At 42.3% G+C, this 20,821-nt stretch overlaps 1 protein-coding gene and 1 long non-coding RNA gene across 4 annotated transcripts in view; one reads left to right on the top strand and one right to left on the bottom strand.

The window, feature by feature from the left end:
* Window positions 1-18,359, bottom strand: part of KCNK10 (potassium two pore domain channel subfamily K member 10) — a 56,642-nt gene extending 38,283 nt beyond the window's left edge. The window contains exon 1 of one of the 3 annotated variants that reach the window (XM_072116720.1): window positions 17,980-18,359. In XM_072116720.1, coding sequence (XP_071972821.1) covers window position 17,980 — 1 coding nt within the window. In that variant the 5' untranslated portion in view covers window positions 17,981-18,359. Of the gene's footprint in view, window positions 1-17,497; window positions 17,837-17,979 lie in introns of those variants that run through there. The other 2 variants (XM_072116717.1, XM_072116716.1) reach the window with 2 other exon arrangements.
* Window positions 13-9,361, top strand: LOC140068831 (uncharacterized). Its single transcript, XR_011848577.1, has 3 exons — window positions 13-86; window positions 7,563-7,676; window positions 8,738-9,361. It is a non-coding gene; the product is annotated as an uncharacterized lncRNA (long non-coding RNA).
* Window positions 18,360-20,821: the final 2,462 nt, after the last annotated feature.

Here is a 20,821-nt window from a genome sequence, read left to right as displayed (position 1 = left end):
ACTATGACATCATCAGCGGGGACATCACAAGAGGAGCCGCGGGGACTGAAGCATCACAGAGAAGAGAGAACAGGAGACGTGTAAATGTAAGTTTATTTTTTTAAGTGCTGGACAAAATGGGGGCTGGCTGGCTACTAAAGGGGGCTGGCTGTATACTACAGGGGGATGGCTGTATACTAAAGGGGACTGGCTGGCTATATACTGTCAGGCTTGTAGGTGTGGATCCTCTGGACCACTGCAGACGATGACACAAGCCACTACCTGGGACCGGAGTCTAAGTGGTACCCGGTTCTCACCAGAGCCCGCCGCAAGGCGGGTTAGACAAGCTGGCGTGGTACCACCAGGTCGTTCCTCAGGCGTGACTTGTCTGCAGTGGCGGCCAAGGTAGAAGTACAGAGACGGCAGACAATCTCGTGGTCGAAGTCCAGGCACAAGGTCAGGGCAGGCAGCAGAGGTGCAACGTCAGAGTCCGGTCCAGAGTCAGCAACAGGAGGTCCAAGCAGGAAGTGATCAGCCAGTGCACCAATTAGTGGTGCACTGGCCCTTTAAATTTCCTGAAGATGCCGCATGCGTCCCCGTCTCCTAGGAACCTGGCAGCGATTCCGGAGCGGGGAGAGGTGAGTCGCGCCGGCACCACGCCTGCGAGCCCCGGGAAGCACGGGTGAGCCCATGACCCGCGATATGGGTTGCGGGACCACCCGTGACATATACTAAAGGGGGCTGGCTGTATACTACTGGGGGCTTGCTGGCTATATACTGGGAGGCTGTGGCCAATGAATTTCCCACCCTTGGCTTATACCTGAGTCAATAGGTTTTCCCAGTTTTTGGTAGTAAAATAAGGGGCCTCGGCTTATACTCGAGTATATACAGTAATTGTACATGGGAGGGAATGTTATTATTTTTAATACACAGGGGGCAGTAGTTATATTGTGTAGTGGGAGTCATACTGTAGAACCTATAATCTTTTACATAGAAAGTAGCATTATAGTAGTTATATTCATGTACTTAGGGGAGGCTATGGTTTAAGAGAAGTTATATTGTTTATGGTTATTAGTAGTGTATTAGGGAATAATATAAGTCACTACAATGCCTTACTTTGCAGATTTATTGCTGTTTCAATCTTTACTTAAATTATCCACTGCAAATGCTGCAGTTTTTTACATATGGCTTCTATCCCCACCATAAATTATGAATAGTTCTGGATTAGAAAATGCTCAGAACAAGCAGGAAAATTGTAGATAATTTAGCTCAGTGAACTCACCGGATTCGATGGTGGTAAAAATCAATTGGTTAATACGTTTAGAAAACCTCAAGTGTAAATTAGGAGTTTCTGCTGTAGCTTTCAAAAACCTCACACAAGCCACAGAAAAGGGAACTTAAAACATAAAATCTAAACCTTCCAAAAAGTATCAGAGATGACAGAATAATCTGTACACATTAATTTGCTTTCTAATTATTAAAAGGATTATTTATGGAATTATATGTTTGTACTGATGAATGTTTAATTGATGAAATTGTAAGCTCACGTTTCCAATTTCATATATACTAACTGGGGGCAAATGTAGGGATTTTAGAGCATCTTCTTTTCCTCTATTTGTACACATGGGGGGTCATTTACTAAGGGCACGATTCGCGTTTTCCCGACGTGTTACCCGAATATTTCCGATTTGCGCCGATTTCCCCTGAATTTCCCGGGATTTTGCCGCACGCGATCAGATAGTGGCGCATAGGCGCGTGGGGCGTGGCCGAACGAAAACCCGACGGATTCGGAAAAAATGCCGCATTTAAAACAAAAAATCTGTCGCGGAGCTTGCACTTACCTTCACTCAGCCCGAGCCGGTGAACTCCAATGCGTTCCGATGCTTTTCAGCGGACGGCGGAGGAACTGCCTTAATAAATCCCGGCCGGACCCGAATCCAGTGCAGAGAACGCGCCGCTGGATCGCGAATGGACCGGGTAAGTAAATCTGCCCCATGGTGTTTTTGTTTTGGGCACATTAAATGAAAGATAAATGGCTAAATCAGGAAATAGGGGGCGTACTGATCTCTTAAGTTAATACCTAAAAACTGTTGTTCGAGCAAAGTGATATCTAGACCAGTCCCCCTCAATCCTAGAAGGGCACATGGCCTACTGTGGTGACATTGCTAAATTATGGTTTCCATAAAGGTTCTCCTCCACTGTCTACACTACATCATTGCTTGAGAATTGTATTGAACATCTGAAATGTTGCTGCTTGCTTTTTTCCCTCTTTTAGAGTGCTGCTTCTGTTTTACTTTTTTGTCTATTGTGGGTTACTTTGTTAGAACTTTGGAATCTGTGCTTCCAGATATCTATCTATCTATCTATCTATCTATCTATGCCTATTCTATCTTCTACTTATGTCACTTTTCTGTCTATCTGTCTATCCGTCCATCTTATGTTTAATTAATCTATAGCACCAAAATATCATAATATATAATCTCTGTACAGAGATTGTCATCTATCTGACTACCTGCTCTTTGTTATGATTGTTCTTGCAACACCCCTGCCAATGCAAAGGCAAGATGGGTGGTAGTTGCGAATAGTTCCCTCTCCATGTCAGGAGCTGTTAGGGAGACTGATCACCTCTCTACGAGGTCTTTAACTAGTGGAGAACTTAGTAATTGCAGCTGTAGCCACTGCCTGGTAAGGCAAGAGTTAACAATACCTAATGCTATTGTCATCCTACAGACACCTCAGGGGTTGCCCCAGGGAGAAACTATTGCATGAGCGTCTCATCTCCATATTTCTTGTACACACCACCTACTGGAGACCTGCCAGGCTGTAGGACAGCCTTCCGGTCCCCATACCAAGCACCATGACCACAGCGTGCCTAAGGCTGCACTAGTATTCTGGGCCCCAGCTGCAGACAACCCCTAGTTACAAATGGGCTTCTGGATGTTGGTAATTTACTGTACTTTAGTCTTAGGCTACAATGATCAGCTATAACAGTTATCAGAGGTGTCTGTAATGAAGCTTTATTGTTAATCCTGGTTCTTATGACAATTTAACAATTTTAAAATCCAATTGTCACTGAGACCAAACAATTTTTGTCTAAAAATGTAGCTACAATTTTTAAATATACAGTTCCAACTTGCATACAAACCTCCAGACACTATCTTGTAGGTAAACCGGGGACTGCTCGTACTTACAGCAGATATGAGGATCTGACTGACAAGGTGTGATTGTCCTTTTTTACCTAAGTCATGTTCACACAGAACAGCAGGGGAATAATCACTTCTTACATTGATTTCACATCAATGTTCTCTTCCAGGCAGTTATAGAATTGGCAGTGCTTGAACTTTTTTTTTTACCTTAGAAAACCAAAGTAATCATGAGTAACATACGTTTCTAGTGCTGATAAAATTTTGCAACATTCACTGAGAACTGGAAAATAATGATAATTTTAATCCTAATCTATAGCAGCTCCTCCAGTTTAATATAAAATCTCTGCTTCATTTTTGTTTACATACAGAAGAAAAGTTCCTATAGGATTTTTATGGGCAGATGTTTTGGTACTTTACTACACCTTGCCAGAAACATAAGGCATATGCTAACCTCTCTAGAGATCCACAGAACATCCCTTTCTTCTCCATGTCCTGAATGATAAACGGATATGTTGTGCAGATGATTACACCACTGACCTTTTTAGAGATCTGCATAACACTGCTCTGTCCCCACCACCTTCTGCCATATATAAGTAGATTTTGCAAATCATTACACCACTGACCTCTCTAGAAAGCCGAACAACATTATACTACCCCATTACTGACAAATTGATATATTCCTTTAGGTTATTGTAATTATTATCTGCAGTTTATCAGTTTTAGATCCTCTTTACTTTTCTTGATCCCTCTGTCACTTTGCAGACATGACACCAGGACAAAAATTATAAACATTACACAGTGACCATACAAGTTATCATGAGGTCTAGAGTGTTGTTATGAGAGCCCAATACCCTCCATACTCACAGTGACACCCAAATAGTGGCATCCTATAGAAGTCAGTCAGTAGGAAATCGACAATCACAAAAGAATCCAACAAGTGACGGCCACCATTTATTGGCCTGTCCTGCACCCCATAGTGATTTAAAGTTGTAATCCACACACGGGCATCATGTCAGGTATGTGATTTGCTTCTGGGTAGCAATAGCTTTTGCTGGGTATGAATTTAGCTATGGTTAATTAATGCATTTGGATTACTAAAATAGCAAGACCAGCCCAGAGATGAATATTTTATCAGGACATGGAGTACAATGGCTCCGGAGAACAAAAAACAAATGCTTTATAACAATCACACATCTCGAGGCCTGTGGCACTTACACACAATAGATCATGCCATAGAGGTAACTGCAGAAGATGCCAACCAAAGAGCCACTACTAGTACAGCAACTCTACTGTCACAAGTGTCAACAATGAAATATAGACCAAGGGAGCTGAGTACCAAACCTGCAAACTACACAACTTCACACAAGGCTCCTTCTCCAGTTGAGGCCCCTTTATGTGCAGAAGTTTCATGTCAGTTTCATGGCCCCAATAAACGCAATACTTTTTAATGGGTCAATTCAAACGCCATTGTTAAACTGTACTGTGTGTCCGTTCAATTAAAAAGTAGAGATGTCCAAGTCCCAAATGTTTTTCACAGATCACTCATTAGTGGGCATTTATCCAGACCGGAGTTTTTTATTCAGCCTAATAGCCTAAGAAAATACCGGAATTTTCCTAAATTAGATACAGGGTTCTCCACTATTGACTCCAGTTTAGAAATAGAGTCAATTGGAACCAGAACCGGTTTTTCGTCAAAGTGGGGCACCAAAATACAACTATTTTATGAACAGTCACATTCAGTTAGAGGCTTCTTTACCCCTGCAATAATAAGAGATAGATGATAAGTATCTTCACCCGGGCATTCAACGATGGGCTATTAAAGGAACAATACATCCACTGTCCACAAAAGTCCACATGCATGGGGCCCCTTTTAGGACAGTGGACCCTAGGCAAATGCCCAGTTTGCCACCCCCTAATGTTGGTTCATGCTAGATAAGTGTTGTAACAGATAATAAATTTAGCTGAGCCCTATGGTTCCACCTATTCTTCATCCTTGTCACTCTCCTTTTCATATAGTGGTGAGGACTGGCAAAACATTGGGGCTCATTTACTAAGGGCTCCGCAGGCTCACCTTTGTCGGGTTTCACAACTTTTTCCACCGAATTCCGCCAGGGGATTTCAGCGCCTGCTTTCACGCGACAGAAATCGGGGGCGTGGCCGTCGGACAATGCGACTGATTCAGAAAAACTGCGGAATTTAAAAAACGAAGTGTGTCACAAAATCAAGCACTCACATGCACCGTGTAGAAGATGATGAATTCTGGCGGACCTCGGCGCAGCAGTGACACTTGCAGGAAGTTGGACGCACGAGCTTGCTGAATCGCCGGAAGACCCGAATCCTCGTCTGAGAACACGCCGCTGGGTCGTGACAGGACTGGGTAAGTAAATGAACCCCATTATGTGCAAATGGATTACAAACAGATGCAACAAATTGTATATTGTATGAGGATTAGTTAAAAACATATGCTTCATAGATAAAACTCAGAAATGAAAAACTGATGAAAGGTTTTTCACAGCCAAGAATCATCTTGATCGTGTGAATATAGCCTAATTCTTTTTTTACTCCTACCCAGGCTTATGATACTTTAGTTTAGTATCTTGAACCCTGCAGATATACACAGATTTTCCCAGTATACGGCATAGAATATTAAATACTGTCACTATGAAGTGCAATTTGTTACGCAGAAAACAAGCTGTCACAGAGCTCTTAACTTGGAAAAATAAAAAAGTTATAGATTTTTTGAAGGTGGGTGTCACGGCCCTACCCGCGATCCTCGGTACGGATCTCGGGTACACCCGTGCCCTCCGGTGTGTCGCGGACACCCCATTGCTTTGAATTACCTCTCCTGGCTCGGCTCCGGTCCCGACCAGGCCGCGATCCTGCTGTCTGTCTGGGCCGCGCAGACAGACAGATGCCTCCGTTTTTCCCGTGTTCCTGTGGCATTCCTGTGTTCCTGTGGCATTCCCGTGTTCTTTTAGCAGTCCTGTATTCCTGTGGCGGTCCTGTATTCCCATGTTGGTCCTGTATTCCTGTGGCGGTCCTGTATTCCCATGTTGGTCCTGTATTCCTGTGGCGGTCCTGAATTCCTGTGGCAGTCCTGTATTCCCATGGTGGTCCTGTATTCCTGTGGCAGTCCTGTATTCCTGTGGTGGTCCTGTATCCCGGTGATCATCCTGAGGTCCTGCCATCCCGAGGTCCTCCCAACTGGAGGTCCTGCCATCCTGAGGTCCTGCCATCCCAAGGTCCTGCCTTCTCGAGGTCCTGCCTTCCCCGTGTCCGGTTTCCTGCTTCTTTGGCTGCCACCGCCGGCCTAGTCACCCCCGCGGCAAGACCATCATGCTTTGCGGCAGGCTCTGGCGAAGACCAGGGGCTACTTAGACTCCGGTCCCGGGTTGCGGCTAGTACCATCATCCCCCGCAGTGGTCCAGGGAGTCCACAGACTCTGGCCCCAAGACCCTCTCACACCCCCGTGTGTCACAGTGGAAAGTGAAAAATAAAGACGGAAAAAACTAAAAAGGGCCTGGTCCTTAAGGGGTTAAAAGTGTCTTAAAGGAAAACAAAGAAAAGTTAAATTTTGGGATTTTAATTTTCAGTATAGTATCCTTAAACTCTGATGAGACAGGAGGCACTTTATATGTAGTATAGTGTAGCTCACTGTCTCTGCCCGCTTAGTTACGATGAAGAGCTGATGGAAGAGGAGCCGTGGGGAGCTTCAGGAGGCGCCGGAAGGTGAGTATGGAGGTTTATTTTTTTTATAGACTCATGTATCAGCTGGTGGTGTTTTTCTGTACATTTTTTGTGCTGAAAAACTCATCTTATACATGAGTAAATGCGGTATGATACATGCAGGTGACACAATGCGGTCAGTTGTGTGGGGAGAATGAAGTAGATGTAAGTGGAGACCGAATCAGCCTTAAAAAGGGTGAATGTCCTTTTATAAATATATATAATACAACTTTATTGATCCCATTGGAAATTGTTTCTATGTATAAATGTATTTACTCCTTGACAGTTAAGCAAGCTGTTCAGTAGTTACTTTTAAGACAGTATTACCATTATAATCAGTGCTTTGAGAACAACCGCAAAGCTGAACATATTTTAAAATTACCTGAGACACCAGAATGGCTTATATGTGTCCCTACAGTAGCCAATATTCACAGTTTCCCTTACACAGTAATACTCGCTGTACCCTTTTGTAGTCAATAGTCACAGTGTCAACCAGTAGCCAACAGTGCCTTCTTTGAGTCAATAGTCACAATGTCCTACAATAGCCACAGGTCTCAGTGCCTACCCCACCGTAGCCACTAGTTATAGTGTCTCCAGTAGTCAGTAGTTACATTGCCCCACAGTATCCAACAATCAGTCTTTTCTGTAGGCCCCTCCTTATAGTGCTCTGTTTTCTGTAGCAGCCTCACTTATATTGCCCCCTGTCTGTAGCCTCCTGATATATGCCCCCTCAATTGAAATCACCACCCAGCGGCTGCACAGAGGAGAAAAGGAGAGCACTGTTGCTACTTCTGGAGGACTGTGGTCAGAATTGGAGTACTGCAGGTCACATGCTGCTCTCCCGACTAGAGGAACATAGGGGCAGGGAGTCAGTCCAGATAACACAAGGCCGCCTAGTGTTTGACACCCTTGTGCTAGATGCAACTTCTACCTGTACTGTAGTCACTGACTAATGTTCTGGGGACAACTCTCACATTTGTAGTGCCATATCTGTCTTCCAAATGTGAAGGGCTATGTCATCAGTTTGCATAGTGTGCTTAAAGGGGTTATCCAGGATTGCAACTTTTCTATTTAACAGGTGGTACAAAAAAAATCAAACAACCTCCTGCTGGTGTTCTGGACAATTGCAGTGCCTCCAGTCACCACTGGCCTTTGATTTAATACAGAGGCTCAGCGGTGAAGTGCCATCAATAGCACACACCCGTTACAGCGGAACCCAGGCTGCACCCGAAGGCTGATTCATTCAGTAAAAAGTCATTTTCTTTTCCTTTGGTCACTGTACCTATACAGTACCTTGGGCAAAATGTAGAAAGGAGATGTAGCACAGTTTTGGGGTCCATAAGACTTATTCATTACACTTTATGAAAATTTAGTTGGAATGCATGTACTATATGGTTTAAATAACATTTTATATTTATTGTTTAGGCTATTAGGTCCCATGCACACAAACATATAGGGGCTGTTGATATGGCCCCCATAGACAGCTATGGCATCCAGTCAGACCGGCACAACCGGTCGCCTTACTAAGGAGGGGTGAGGAGCGCTCACCCCTCCTACCTCTTGCACTCTTTCAGATGTTTTAATTCAATATTTCTGTACATTATTATAGTGCCAAATATTATGTCTGAGTTGCTGTTAACACCATTAAGAGATTTATAGCTGCTACATGACCCAGGGAAAATGTTAAAATACTAGTAACACAAAAACTTGATACAATAGTTATTATCTGATTACACATTTCCTTTAAATTATATAAAGGATAATTTAATTTCAAAATTGTACTTTGTACATACGTTATAACAAGCTTTATTAAAATGAACCAATAGTGACGCTTTGAGACTACGAGACTACTGAATTTCACAGTTTTACCTTCATTTTAAACACAGTGCGTTACATTTGTGGGCAGGAAAATGTCTTCATTTACTAACTTGGAAACAAAGGCTTCATGACTCAGAGAAAGGATCTCATCCATGGTGACATTGGTAACGTCATGGATTGTGGTGCTGTGATTTTTACAGTCCCACAGGAAAATATGATGAATACAGCTATACAGCGCTCTCGCCTGGTCAATCGGAGTACTGTTTTACCGTCTGCTAAACACAGCAGCATCAGTGATTTCTGCTCAACACTGGAACCACAAGCGCTCATCATCTGCAGTCACAGTAATACAGGCAGAGTGTAGGTGGTTAGATTATCATCTGTAATTTTGGGGGATAGAATAGTTTTTAGAGTCACAAATATCAAAATCAGATTGTAATATTATATGAAAAGGCTATTGCATAATATCACATCCTATTAGTTTGATCATTGTGGAACACAGGCTTTGATCAATGTAATCACAACCATGCCCTATCAATATACTAATAAGGGATCTTAAATATAATCTTATAAATGGGTATGACCCAACTAGAAACAGATATTGTTTCAATCCATAACTTAACAGATACCTATATGAAATATGGATGCATGACAAAAATTCAGAAAGCCTCCTACCCATGATATGGAGCAGAGATTGGCCCACAGCAAACATTTTAGCAACACTATCCCTTCTTCTTGTAACCTGATGCAAAAGATTATATTAACAAAACACTTACATTTGCTTATTGTGATTGTCAAGAAGAAAAAAAGAGCCATGTACTTGCAGTGCTTGAAGAAGGGTGATGGGACAACCTGAGCTGTCATCCCACCTATTGAATTGCTATACTGCCCACATGATATTACACTGTACATGGTATCATAAACTAAAATAAGCAGACATTCACATTATGTATTATTATGAGCCTCTCTCCGTGCTGGAAACACCTCTGCCTCAGTCCATTCCTCCGAACAGTTAACCTTTCTTAAACTGCTGCCAAACTACAGATCCCAGAATTCTCAGCCAGGAAATAATTTCATTCTGAAGACAAGCTAATCATCCAGTATTGGCTTTGAGGACTAATGGCTCAGTTGTCTGTGATCAGCGGCCAAGATCAGTAGCTAATCTGATTAATATCCCAGCACCTTCACCTGTAAGGAAATAACAAGAAGCTGTCCAATGCTGGGAAGACTGAATACTGAAGGGAAACATCATTCCAGCATCAAAGTCACCTCTGTCTCTAATGGTTACAGTAAATTTCAATGTACACAGTTTAATGCATCCAACTAAAAAAAAAAACTTACAAAAAACACTCACTGTCAAAAAAATGTATGCATTATAACTCTGTAAAAAATTGCCTGCACACACACTAAACAAGCTCTGGACAATCCAGGTAAACTACCAGTAGAGTATATCACACCAAAAAGCACAGGCAGATCCCACAGTTTTTTTGTTCACCATCCATACACAGGTTGCATCTTCACTATCATGTTTGTGTGCAGTGGTGTGGTAAATGGAAAAACATGTCATATTTTAAGCGATGAATCAAGGTTCTGTTTGGGAACAGCTGAGTTTAAGTAGTGAAATTTTGTTATGAACACTTCAATCATGCCTTTGCTGTGGTGTGATATACTACCCCAAAAGCTGACCATGAAGTAGGAGAGTTTGACACCCCTAGAAGTGATACGAGGGATCCCTAGGCTTATCTGCACATGACTGTAGAACTGACCCCAGCAGTAATTCTGAAGCCACTCTGCAAGCATCAGAAATCAGCCCAAGTGGTCTGGTTTTATGACACGAATTTGATGGGTAGGGGGAGTGGTGCTTAAAGTTGATTCTTACACCAGAATCTGCAACAGTAAGATAACATTCTACAAATCATAAATCCATAAATTGGTAAGTCATTTCGCCTGCAGATTTTATCCTCAGTGTGTGTATGAGATTTGACATGTCTCCCAGAATGCAAAACGTCCTGCCTGATCCCCAAAGTTATTGCCAATCAAGCATTCTTGGTACCAGTTGGCATGTCAACTTCACAAACTCAAGCCTCATGTACCTGGACATAGCACAAGGCAGGAAGGAGGTGTAAGCGTTTATACCCCTCTCGATTGAAAGCTGAGTAGTAATGGTGCAGTTTAACTCCTTGTGCTCACTGAACCGTGACCGGGTGCTATAGACCTCTATGGGGTCTCGATATGGCAATAGTGTGGCCTTATCACAACCCTCCATACGGTCACCTGTATGAGACTTTACAAGTATGCAGGTTCTTCCTGTGTACAAAAAGTCTTCTTTATTGTACAGTTTCTACTAATAACCTCTGCACCCTAATATTGTAACAACTGATCCATATTACCAACAACTGCTTCTTGCATTATATGCACTTGAGTATTCAGATGCTTGATCTAGCAACTTATGTAGAGTAAATATATTGTGATACGTAGACAGCCGAACTTTATGGCCCACATTTACTAAGGGCTGTGTGCCGCGTTCATTTTCAGTGCATATAAGAAGTGCTTGTGCCACAATTATGTTGTGCACGACCGTTTTGTGGCGCAGCTGCACTATTCTTCATGCAACAGAAATTTCTGCACTGAAATGGGCGTTCCGGTGACAAGTGGGACTGTGCGCCACATTAATTATGCAATGTCCGACATAAATGTGTCGAAAGCCCCATGTTAAAGGTGTTCCAAAAAAAAAATTGGTGCACTCTGTCGGAGCTGTGCAGATTCATGAAGAAGGTGCGCCACAATTCATTAATCTGGTTCAATCTGCACACTTCAGAGGCACATAATGCAGTTTGCACTGTTTTTTAGTAAATGTGGTCCTATATGTTTATCCATGTACCTATGGGGTAATACTATAGTAATTATACATATGACAAAGTATTTTAGTAGTTATATTCTTCTATACCAGGAGCAGTATGATGTAAAAAGAAGCAGAATAGCAATGTTTATATTCCAATACAGTACATAGGGAGTAGATTTATAGTAGTTGCATTCTTGTACTTATTGAGGAGTATTAGATGTTTTCCTGTAAAATTGGGTGATAATAAGTTACTTTCTTTTACTTAGGGTAGTGATGATGAAGCTTTTATAGACTTTTATAGACTAAATGTCCAAACTACAACTAAAACTATTTATTTATTACAAATTGTGAACGAGGCAATTTAAGCTGTAGGTTATTGATCCTTGCTCTGTTCCAACTTTCAATCATATTGGCATCCTTGGGACACCGATACAGTAGAAAGAAGGAGGAGGAATTCAGATTATGACTGAAGCTTCCATCCAGGGTCTCCTGAACATGAAGAATCAGTGGATTCTTGTCCACACCTTCTCCCCCTTCTGTAGTCCCAGGCAGCCAAGGATCTGTCACTTTAAAATAGCACTTTCCTTGGACTGCAACCACTGACTTAGGGGATAGCAGACAGCATTATGGTGGTTGTATTTTTGTACAGGGCAGCAGTAGTAGTCATAGTCTTGTACTTGGAGTTGAGATATAGTAGTTATATTGTATATTACAGCAGTATTGCAGAAGTCATGCATATGGGAAGTATTGCAGCAGACCTTGTTATATAAAGGGGGAATTATTATACACAAGTGCTATATTATGTTAGTTATTTTCTTGAAGATAGGGGGCAGTATTATAATATTTGAAGTCTTTTAAATAGAGGGAGTATTATAGTTGTTGAGTCTAGGACAGTATTATAGTAGCTATAGTAGCTATATAGAGGAAAATATTCTAGTAAGTTACTATATTCTAATAGTTACTATAATACAGTTCAATATGTCTAAGAATATACCTACTATAACAGGGCCGGCTCCAGGTTTCAGTAGGCCCCTGGGTGACAGAACCTCAATGGGCCCCTTTGCAGTGAACTCATGTGGCGGCATTAAAAATTCTGAATCTAAAACAGTCTCCTGTTCCCGAAAATATTCCATAGTTTATCATACAAAATATATTGCCTTATGTGGGTCCTCCCAGCAACCCCGGGTATGCCCAGTGCTGGGTAAATAGTATTTACATTATTCTACAGAAGGAGCAATATTATAATAGCTATATTCTTGTGTTTTGTGTCTTGTATTTCTTGTGTTTCAGTTATTAGAAAGCAGATAATGATTCTAGTAGAAGGACAAGCATTTCATTCTCTGAATCAGATGGAATTACAAAAGATCTGATTTCAGGAGACAAAACAGACACCAAATAGTAAATATTTACCACAAATGCACCAGAGACTGATTATAGATTTATGCAGCCGAGAACAGCGACAATGAGTGTTCAGCCCCACATTCCAGAGGATGAACATGATAAGGAAGAGCAACACAACTCTTTGGCTGGGGTTGCATATTGTACCATTTACTAACAGGAGGTAAGTACTGTTTCTTAATAATCCAGCTGATAGGAGCTTATAAGTCAAACACATAAATGTAATTGTCTCTGGAGGTTCTCAGCACTGAAGGCATGTGACATCAGGACACAGGAGTCATCATAAGGAATTCTTATCCTATTTCAACTTTAGTCAGTCACACCCCAGCCTGAAATACTTTATAGGACAAGGCAATTGCATGTATTAAAATACTGATGCATGAACTTGGAATTTGCAGCAGCATAAACATAGAGATATATGGAAGAAACAGCAGATGTTATTGACCGCAGAGAGAGAAGGGTATTCTCTCTATTCAAGCCTGGGATAAAGTTGTGCACAGACATGGTGGAATGGCCCAGGTAATGATATGGAGATGAATAAACATTCAAACTTCAAGCAAAAGAAGCAAAATGTATATGAAAATGTAATCTGGGGGAAAAAGATATTTAAGGTCACCTATATAAGAGGTCATGATCTTCAAGATGATATCCTCATTGTCTAGAGGAAAATCACCCATTGTAGACAGGGATTCGTTATTGTAAGTGCAATAAGAGTATGGAGCCCACTGCCACAAGATGTTATGATGGTTAATTCATTTAATGGAGATGTCTTGTTAAAAAAAATATCACAATTAATCCAGGTATTTGTTTTGATATTTGTGGTTGCCTATGAATTTCTCCATTACAATATAAGTGGCATAATAGGGGGTTTGCCTTTCTCTTGGTCAGAAAAATGTTGTCATATTGAGATTGGACATGATGGACCTGTGTCTTTCATAACTATATTAAAAAAAACTATGTAACTATCATGGTCTCTGTGATAACTGTCTCTACAATCATGGCCTTTGACCTGTGGTCACAGTCTTGAAAAATCAGGGTCTGAGTGGTCATATTCTCAGTGGTGGAGGTCTCTATGGTCATAACTTCAGTACTCATGGTAGTCATTGAGCTCTATGGTAAGAACCTGAACTGAGGTCATAGGTGGTCATGGTCATAGGAGTAAAGTTTAGTAAGAGTAAAGTATAGCCTGTGCCATGTAATTGTCTGGGAGCGCACCAGCCCTCCAGATACTGGATATCAGACCAGAGCCTCTAGCGGGGGCACGGTTAACATCATACCCTGGTCCACCATGCGCCAGCGTATGATAGACACCCACCCACTATCTTTATACTCATGGTTACTGGAGTGGATTATTGCCACAATGTCCAATGTTTTCAAGTAAACAAAAATAAACTTATACTTACCTTCTCGGGCACTCCGGTTGTCAGTGCCGCACCTCTGTTTGTTTGCAGTGGCAGGCATGCTCTGACAACTTCTGCCTGCCTGGCACACCCACCCAATCCCTGTCCCCACGCCCAAAACAGCATTAGTTTCAATGTGTATCAGGCACGTATGGTAGGAGACGAGTGGGCGTGCCAAGAAAGCAAAAGTTGTGAAAAGGAAGCACAGTACTGACAACATGCACCAGAAAAGGTAAGTATACATTTTTTTCACTGTCCCATCCCCCAAGGCCACCTATATATTTTTTTAAACTCTAGGACAAGCCCTTTAATAATTCTCTAAAGGAATGGGCTCCATTTCTGTAATGTTACAGTACACTTATAGTCTGTATAATAACAATGCCTAAAATGAAGGTCTCCATTGTTCTGAACCTTATCTGTTGTCATAGGTTTGATTGGTTGTTAACTATCTATACACTCATAGGGCCATTTTTATCAATTAGGGCTAGGAAACCTAAAAACTGTCTTACAAGCCCTGAAATAGTTGTCTATGGTGTCTAATGGCCTCCCAGAGTCAGGGTTTCTATCTCTGAGATGTTTACAGTCACAGGGGGACTTTTATCAGGGCTTGTAAGCCAGTTTTCTGGTGTACAAGCCCTGAAATAATTGCAATGGCTAGCGAAACCGCCAGACATTACGATTATTTTCCCCTTTATTCCACATCCATGCCAAGTAAGCCTGGAAGGGCCTGAAGGGGGTGGCTGCCACTGTTTAAGCCTGCACACTCGCTGGCTATAGCGCAATTCTACACCAGGCAAGGCGGATGCCCCAGAGGGGAGGTAAATGTTTCCCATAGTCTTTCATAGGTATTGTCTCCATTGTAATTGTCCTAGTGGCATTTACATTGACATTGACATTTAAAGGGTTTTCCCCTCGCCTAAATTTATAGAATCCTTCATTCTCTTTCTCAATTTTTCCAAAAGCCAATGCTTCCTCCTAAACAGTTCATGGATACCAGGGAAAGATATAAGTGACAAATGAACATGATTTATTCACAAAGTTCATACATCCCATCTATAGAATGTATTTCTGAAATGCAAATCTTCTCATGTTCTCCTCATACCCTTTGTTATAGGTTGTCACCCAGTTATTACTTATTCGACTACTGGCTCTGACTACTAGCCACATGTGCAAAGAATTAGATATACCAGTAGGGCTTTAATCTCCCAACATGTCATTAGGCTTCTTGAAAGTCATGCTTGATGTTAAGGGGGCTGGCTTACAAGGCAGCAAAAAGAGGCATTGTTTTCCTTGTCCCATCAAGAAAAATGTATTTTCGTATAGTACATAGGAAGAAAGTAAAATGATGTCTGTGTGTTAATGCATAGCGGGCGACAATATACACAGCTGACACCAACATCTCTAAGCTGCATTATTCAACCAGTTAATTTATATCTGATCAATGTTAATTAAATGATAATGGAGAATTACAGTCGTTTTAGGGAGATCTATGCTGCGGCATCTAGTAAATTATCCTATAGATACATGGATTTTACAGCACTACAAGATATCTCCTAGACAAATTTCTTTGTATCCCACCCATAATGTTTGCTGGATGCGGGTATAAAGGTATCATGTGATGCACAGACAACTTTCCAATCTCTCCAGTACAAAAACAATGATGTCATATGATGTTCGGTTAAGCACTATAGTATAACAGGCAGGATCTGTCACCATCAAGGATAAAGAGTGTCTTCAAACCCGAGAGCCCAGCCTCGTAACTGGGGACACATTAAGTATGCAGCAGTAGCATTCAGTTATGCAGCCCAAAGGTCCATTGATCTGATGCCTGGAACCTTAAGCTGTCCATACATATAAATTTGGCATATGTCCTTTGTATGCCATTTAATGCCAAAAAATAATTAACAATGGCAGACTTCTGTCTCCGGAAGATGTGATCTGAGTTAATTTATGAGCCCTAAACCTGAGTCCCCATTACACAACAGAAATACAGATGAAAAGCTGTCTACATTCCCTGTACATACACATTGCATAGTGGAGTCTGCCCTTGGCAACTTTTTTCATTTGCAATTTTATGTTGTGTAGGAGGATTTTCTCTTGAACTCTTCTATTATGTTTGAATCCACAGCAGAGGGGACCCCAGCCTCCAAATGATCTCAAAGGAATCCACAACACAACCTTATTATGATACTGTGCTCGTCATGGCTATATACATACATACATATATATATATACAAAATACTATGCCTGCCTCAGCTGTATAACATGTCCATGTACTGAGTATCAGTATTGTGTGATTTTTCTAGTTAATATATTGTACTCTGTTCTACATGGTTCAGTGTTTAATAGAGGGCATATAAAATGTTATGTTTTATATAAATAATCATTGTAAATTGACTTTCGGAAGTAACAGGGCATTTGATTTGGATACAGCTTATGTCCAGACAATGTATTGTTATCTGCATATTTTTCAGAATGTTTACATTATATCATATATAACATTTATATGATTAATGTAAATATGTTATGATTAATAAGCTGTAATTTCTGGTTGTTTGTATGTTATTTACCCATTTTTTTCATAGTTATTTCTGGGCAAGAAGTTCACTGAATAAACCTGAGGCTCAGATAATGTATTAATGTGTGTCTCTATAGCTCAAGGGTGTATAATAACACATAGTTATATAGTTTATCTGTTGTTTTGAATACTTTCTACCACCTACCCTAATAATTCCTCCCTCCTTGCTATTGTGTTACCCCAGGGGCTTCCTGCACCTGCCTGACCTAACAAGTACAGACAGGTAAATGCTTCTGCATCCAGACAGAGCTCTCCCATCATAATAAGACTAATGATAACTTCTACAGACAAGAGGGAAGTCCTGCTAAAATTAAGGACACGCTGGGATGACCTCACACAAGTGTTCCTGCTGCTGCGGAGCTTTCACAATGTTAATGGATTAAAGAAAGACTGGAAGTCCCCATGGGCTCCTTTCTGGAGACGGGGCACAGCCGGTGGCAGTCTGCAGCAGCTGGCACACACAGGGCATAAGGGCAGGAGACACAAACAGCCATCACCCACCCACACAGCGTAAGAAAACAGCTTCCATGCAGATACCAGTCTAGCAGGCAGTGGGCACTGTGCTCTGCGGCAGAGCCTGCACCCATGTGCGCAGGGTATATGCACCCACCTTGCGGATCCCAGTTCACCTGCTTCCTCGGGGTCTCTATAGGGAATTTCATGTCTGCTGTAAATGAGTAGCAGCTACCCCAGGTTACTGCACCATGAATGTGGAGGAAGATGAGACAATCCTGAAGAAGGGATGAGATGAGACAATCCTGGAGAGGGGGTGAGGTGGTCCTCCCTGTGTCTGATCACATCAGCTCCAGGCTGGAGGCTGCCCCTCTTCTGGATTGGAGCACACTGGTGTAGCCTGATGGAGCAGTGACTGCAGCATTACACATGTGCATGGGGCTGCACAAAGCAAGGAGAGGATGAGGAGCATCTGACATAACGTCATGGCTGGTGGAGAAGACTGCAGTGTGTGATCAGGGATCCCCCACCCCTCCTTGCCAGGAAGAGAAGTTACCTCCTGATGAGGATGGCAGATAAGGACACATGAGCCCCCTCCCTGTAGTGGATGGCAGGGTGATGATGCCACTGGATACTTACTGGCCAGTAGAGGAAGGTGCAGTGCTCCAGGCTGGGCTCCTTGGATGGGGACACGCTTGGATGGTCAGCAGCACATGGCAGATCCCTGCAGCAGAGGGTGGCTGTCTTCTCACAATACATATTCAGATGCACAGCACAAAGCACAAGACAATGGCAGAGCCCACAGCCGACACATGGGCTTCCCCTGGCAGCACAAAGGCTCCACAGCTGAGAGAGCGCTGTGCCCCTTCATCCATGCACCAGCTGCTGCTTTATATGCCCCAGGTGCCAGGGAGGAGCCGGGCATTCCCAGAGCAGGTACAGGTGCCCGCCCCTGCCAGGTAACCAGGGTGTGATGCCAAGCTCCAGATTACCGGGTGACATCAGCCCCTCCTGCAGCGCAGGAAGCTCCACACTATCCAAAGGAGGGAAGAGAAGTGAGGAGGATTGTGTGCCCCCCACCCTCCACCCCCAAAATCATCAGCTGTGTTTATCTAGTGGCAGGCTGCTCCTCACTCCTTCTCATTCATTCTTCTGTTCTCCTCATTCTTTATCTTTCTCTTCCTCTCCCTTCTTCTTCCCGTAGACCTGTCATAACTGGGAGTAGAAAACCAATGTTATTTTAGCAGAAGGAGGGAGAGAAATATAAGAGCTTACTGGATCCTTGTTTTCCTGATGTAAGGGAGTCTCAATAGGTACAATCTGATATTCTCAGGAATGAATATACTTCAGTATATAGGAACTGTGGTCTAATAAAGCTTGGAGACAGATCAGAGGAAAAAAGGATTTTATTTGATAAAATCCCTTCATATATAAACATGGTCATATTCTGACTCTGTAAATGTTCTCCCATTAGTGATGACAATACCTTTTATAAGATAATAGCTGATAATTATAGTGAGATAGGCAAGGCACAGTTACATCATTGTAGAATCTGGAGAACATATCTGTAGCTCCATTTCACTTACATGAACCACTGAGGTCTGTGGGTTCTCAGTGGTCATGTGTTGTCTCCCTCATCCACCTTGTTATTTATTGTAAGACATCATGAACATTACTCCCTTAAGTTACTGAAACACTTCACATCCAATGATCTTATCACATCCAAACTTATTACTCTGAGCAATCTGTGTTTTTAGTTTTGTACTGCTAAGTTAGAAGCAATTCCAAATTGAAGATAAGGCTGATTTTTTATAGCTTTCACTTTGCGCCAAATGGACATATACCCTTTTTCCTTCTGGTCAATACAATTGATGACAGAAATACCAAATTGCTATAGCTTTCATCTTGTTGTAAAACCTTTTTAAGAAATGGAGTCTTTGAATAAAAATAAAATTTTTCCAGGTTGCAACAAAACTTTGTAGAAGTTGGGGGCTACAATTGGTTACAAGATGGCTGCACCCATAGATAACCGCAGCATTTAAAGGATAAACAGGTGTTAGTGTCAGGGGTCTGCTGTATAATAACACCTTGTATAGAGACTGCTCAAAATAAGCCACAGGTACATCCTATAAGATAAGAGTATAGAGTTTATTCACCCTACTACATCCTTTCTATAACTTGTAAAACATTTACCCAACCTTTTAATGTTCTTCTGGAGGGTGGGACCCTGGACGGATTCCAGCAAGAACACAGGGAATAAAATCAAACAGCGTTGGACCTCTCTCTAGGGCAGTAGTCTGCAATTTATTTTTCCGTGAGGCCACATTAATTATTGGAATGATTGGGCCGGACTAATATACTTAGTTCTACCCAATACCTAATGCTCCCTCTCATTACGTGCCCATTATAATGTCCCCTCTCATTATGCCCCTTTGTATAACACCTGCTTTTATAATGCCTCCTCTCCTTAAGCCCCCTTTTATAGTGCACCCTCTCCTTATGCCCGCTTTTAAAGTGTCCCCTCCATTATTTCCCCCTTTTATAGTATCCCCTTTTATAATGCCTCCATAAGGCCCCATTTATGTTGCCTCCTCTCCTAATGCCCCCTCTCCTTATGTCCCTTCCATTATGTCCCCATATATAGTGCCCCCTCCATTATGCCCACTTTTAGAATTCCTCCTCTCCTTATGCGCTCTTGTATTATGCCCCCATATATAATGTCCCCTGCATTTTGCCCCCTTTAATAATACCCCCTCTCCTTTGCGAAAAAAATACCTGCCTGGTGGCAGCTCCCAACGTTGCTGAAGTAAGCGCCCAGCGCTGATGACATAGTGACGTCATAACATTGACGGCGATGGGAACCATGCTTTCCCTGATGGCAGAGTAGGGAGTGGATTAATCCCTACTCTGCCACGGCACAAACAGCAGTCAGCTGCAGAGCACAAGTCAGTGGGAGTGTATGAGCAAGGTGCCGTTTGGTAGTTGGGCTCCTGGCTCGTCCGCTCCTGCTGTACTGTATGATGGTGCTGGCCCCACTATCCCCGTGTGACCGTCTGCCCCTATCGCAGGGGATGTGGATGAGGGGATACTCAGCAGGCCGGATGAGGTCCACAGGACCACATGCAATGTATGCCCTTATTGCTAAATGTGTCATATTGTGGGGTTGTGGTCACAGATATCAGGATTTAAATTTTTAAAAAAAGCATTAGACTGTAGTCACACAGCAAATGGAGAGAAGATTGTAGAAAGACAGTTTCAAGTTAACTCCACATAAAACACAGGAATCCAGACGCCGATCTTCAGCAAAGGATTGTGGGGGAGCAGGCTGCCACCTGAAGAGCTTATGAGCCTCGCCTTGTAAAGATGCAGCCTGGTACCAGCCTTGCCTTGCAGCAGTATATTGTGCAATAGGCTCTGTCTGCAAATCTATGGGTTTATTTTAATTACCTTCCATTATTCCCATACAGTAGAAAAAAGCGCA

The sequence above is a fragment of the Engystomops pustulosus genome, chromosome 7 (assembly GCF_040894005.1).
Source record: "Engystomops pustulosus chromosome 7, aEngPut4.maternal, whole genome shotgun sequence".
Classification (NCBI taxonomy): domain Eukaryota; kingdom Metazoa; phylum Chordata; class Amphibia; order Anura; family Leptodactylidae; genus Engystomops; species Engystomops pustulosus.
The sequence above is the reverse complement of the archived record's forward strand: the minus strand, read 5'-3'. Positions and strand labels throughout refer to the sequence as shown.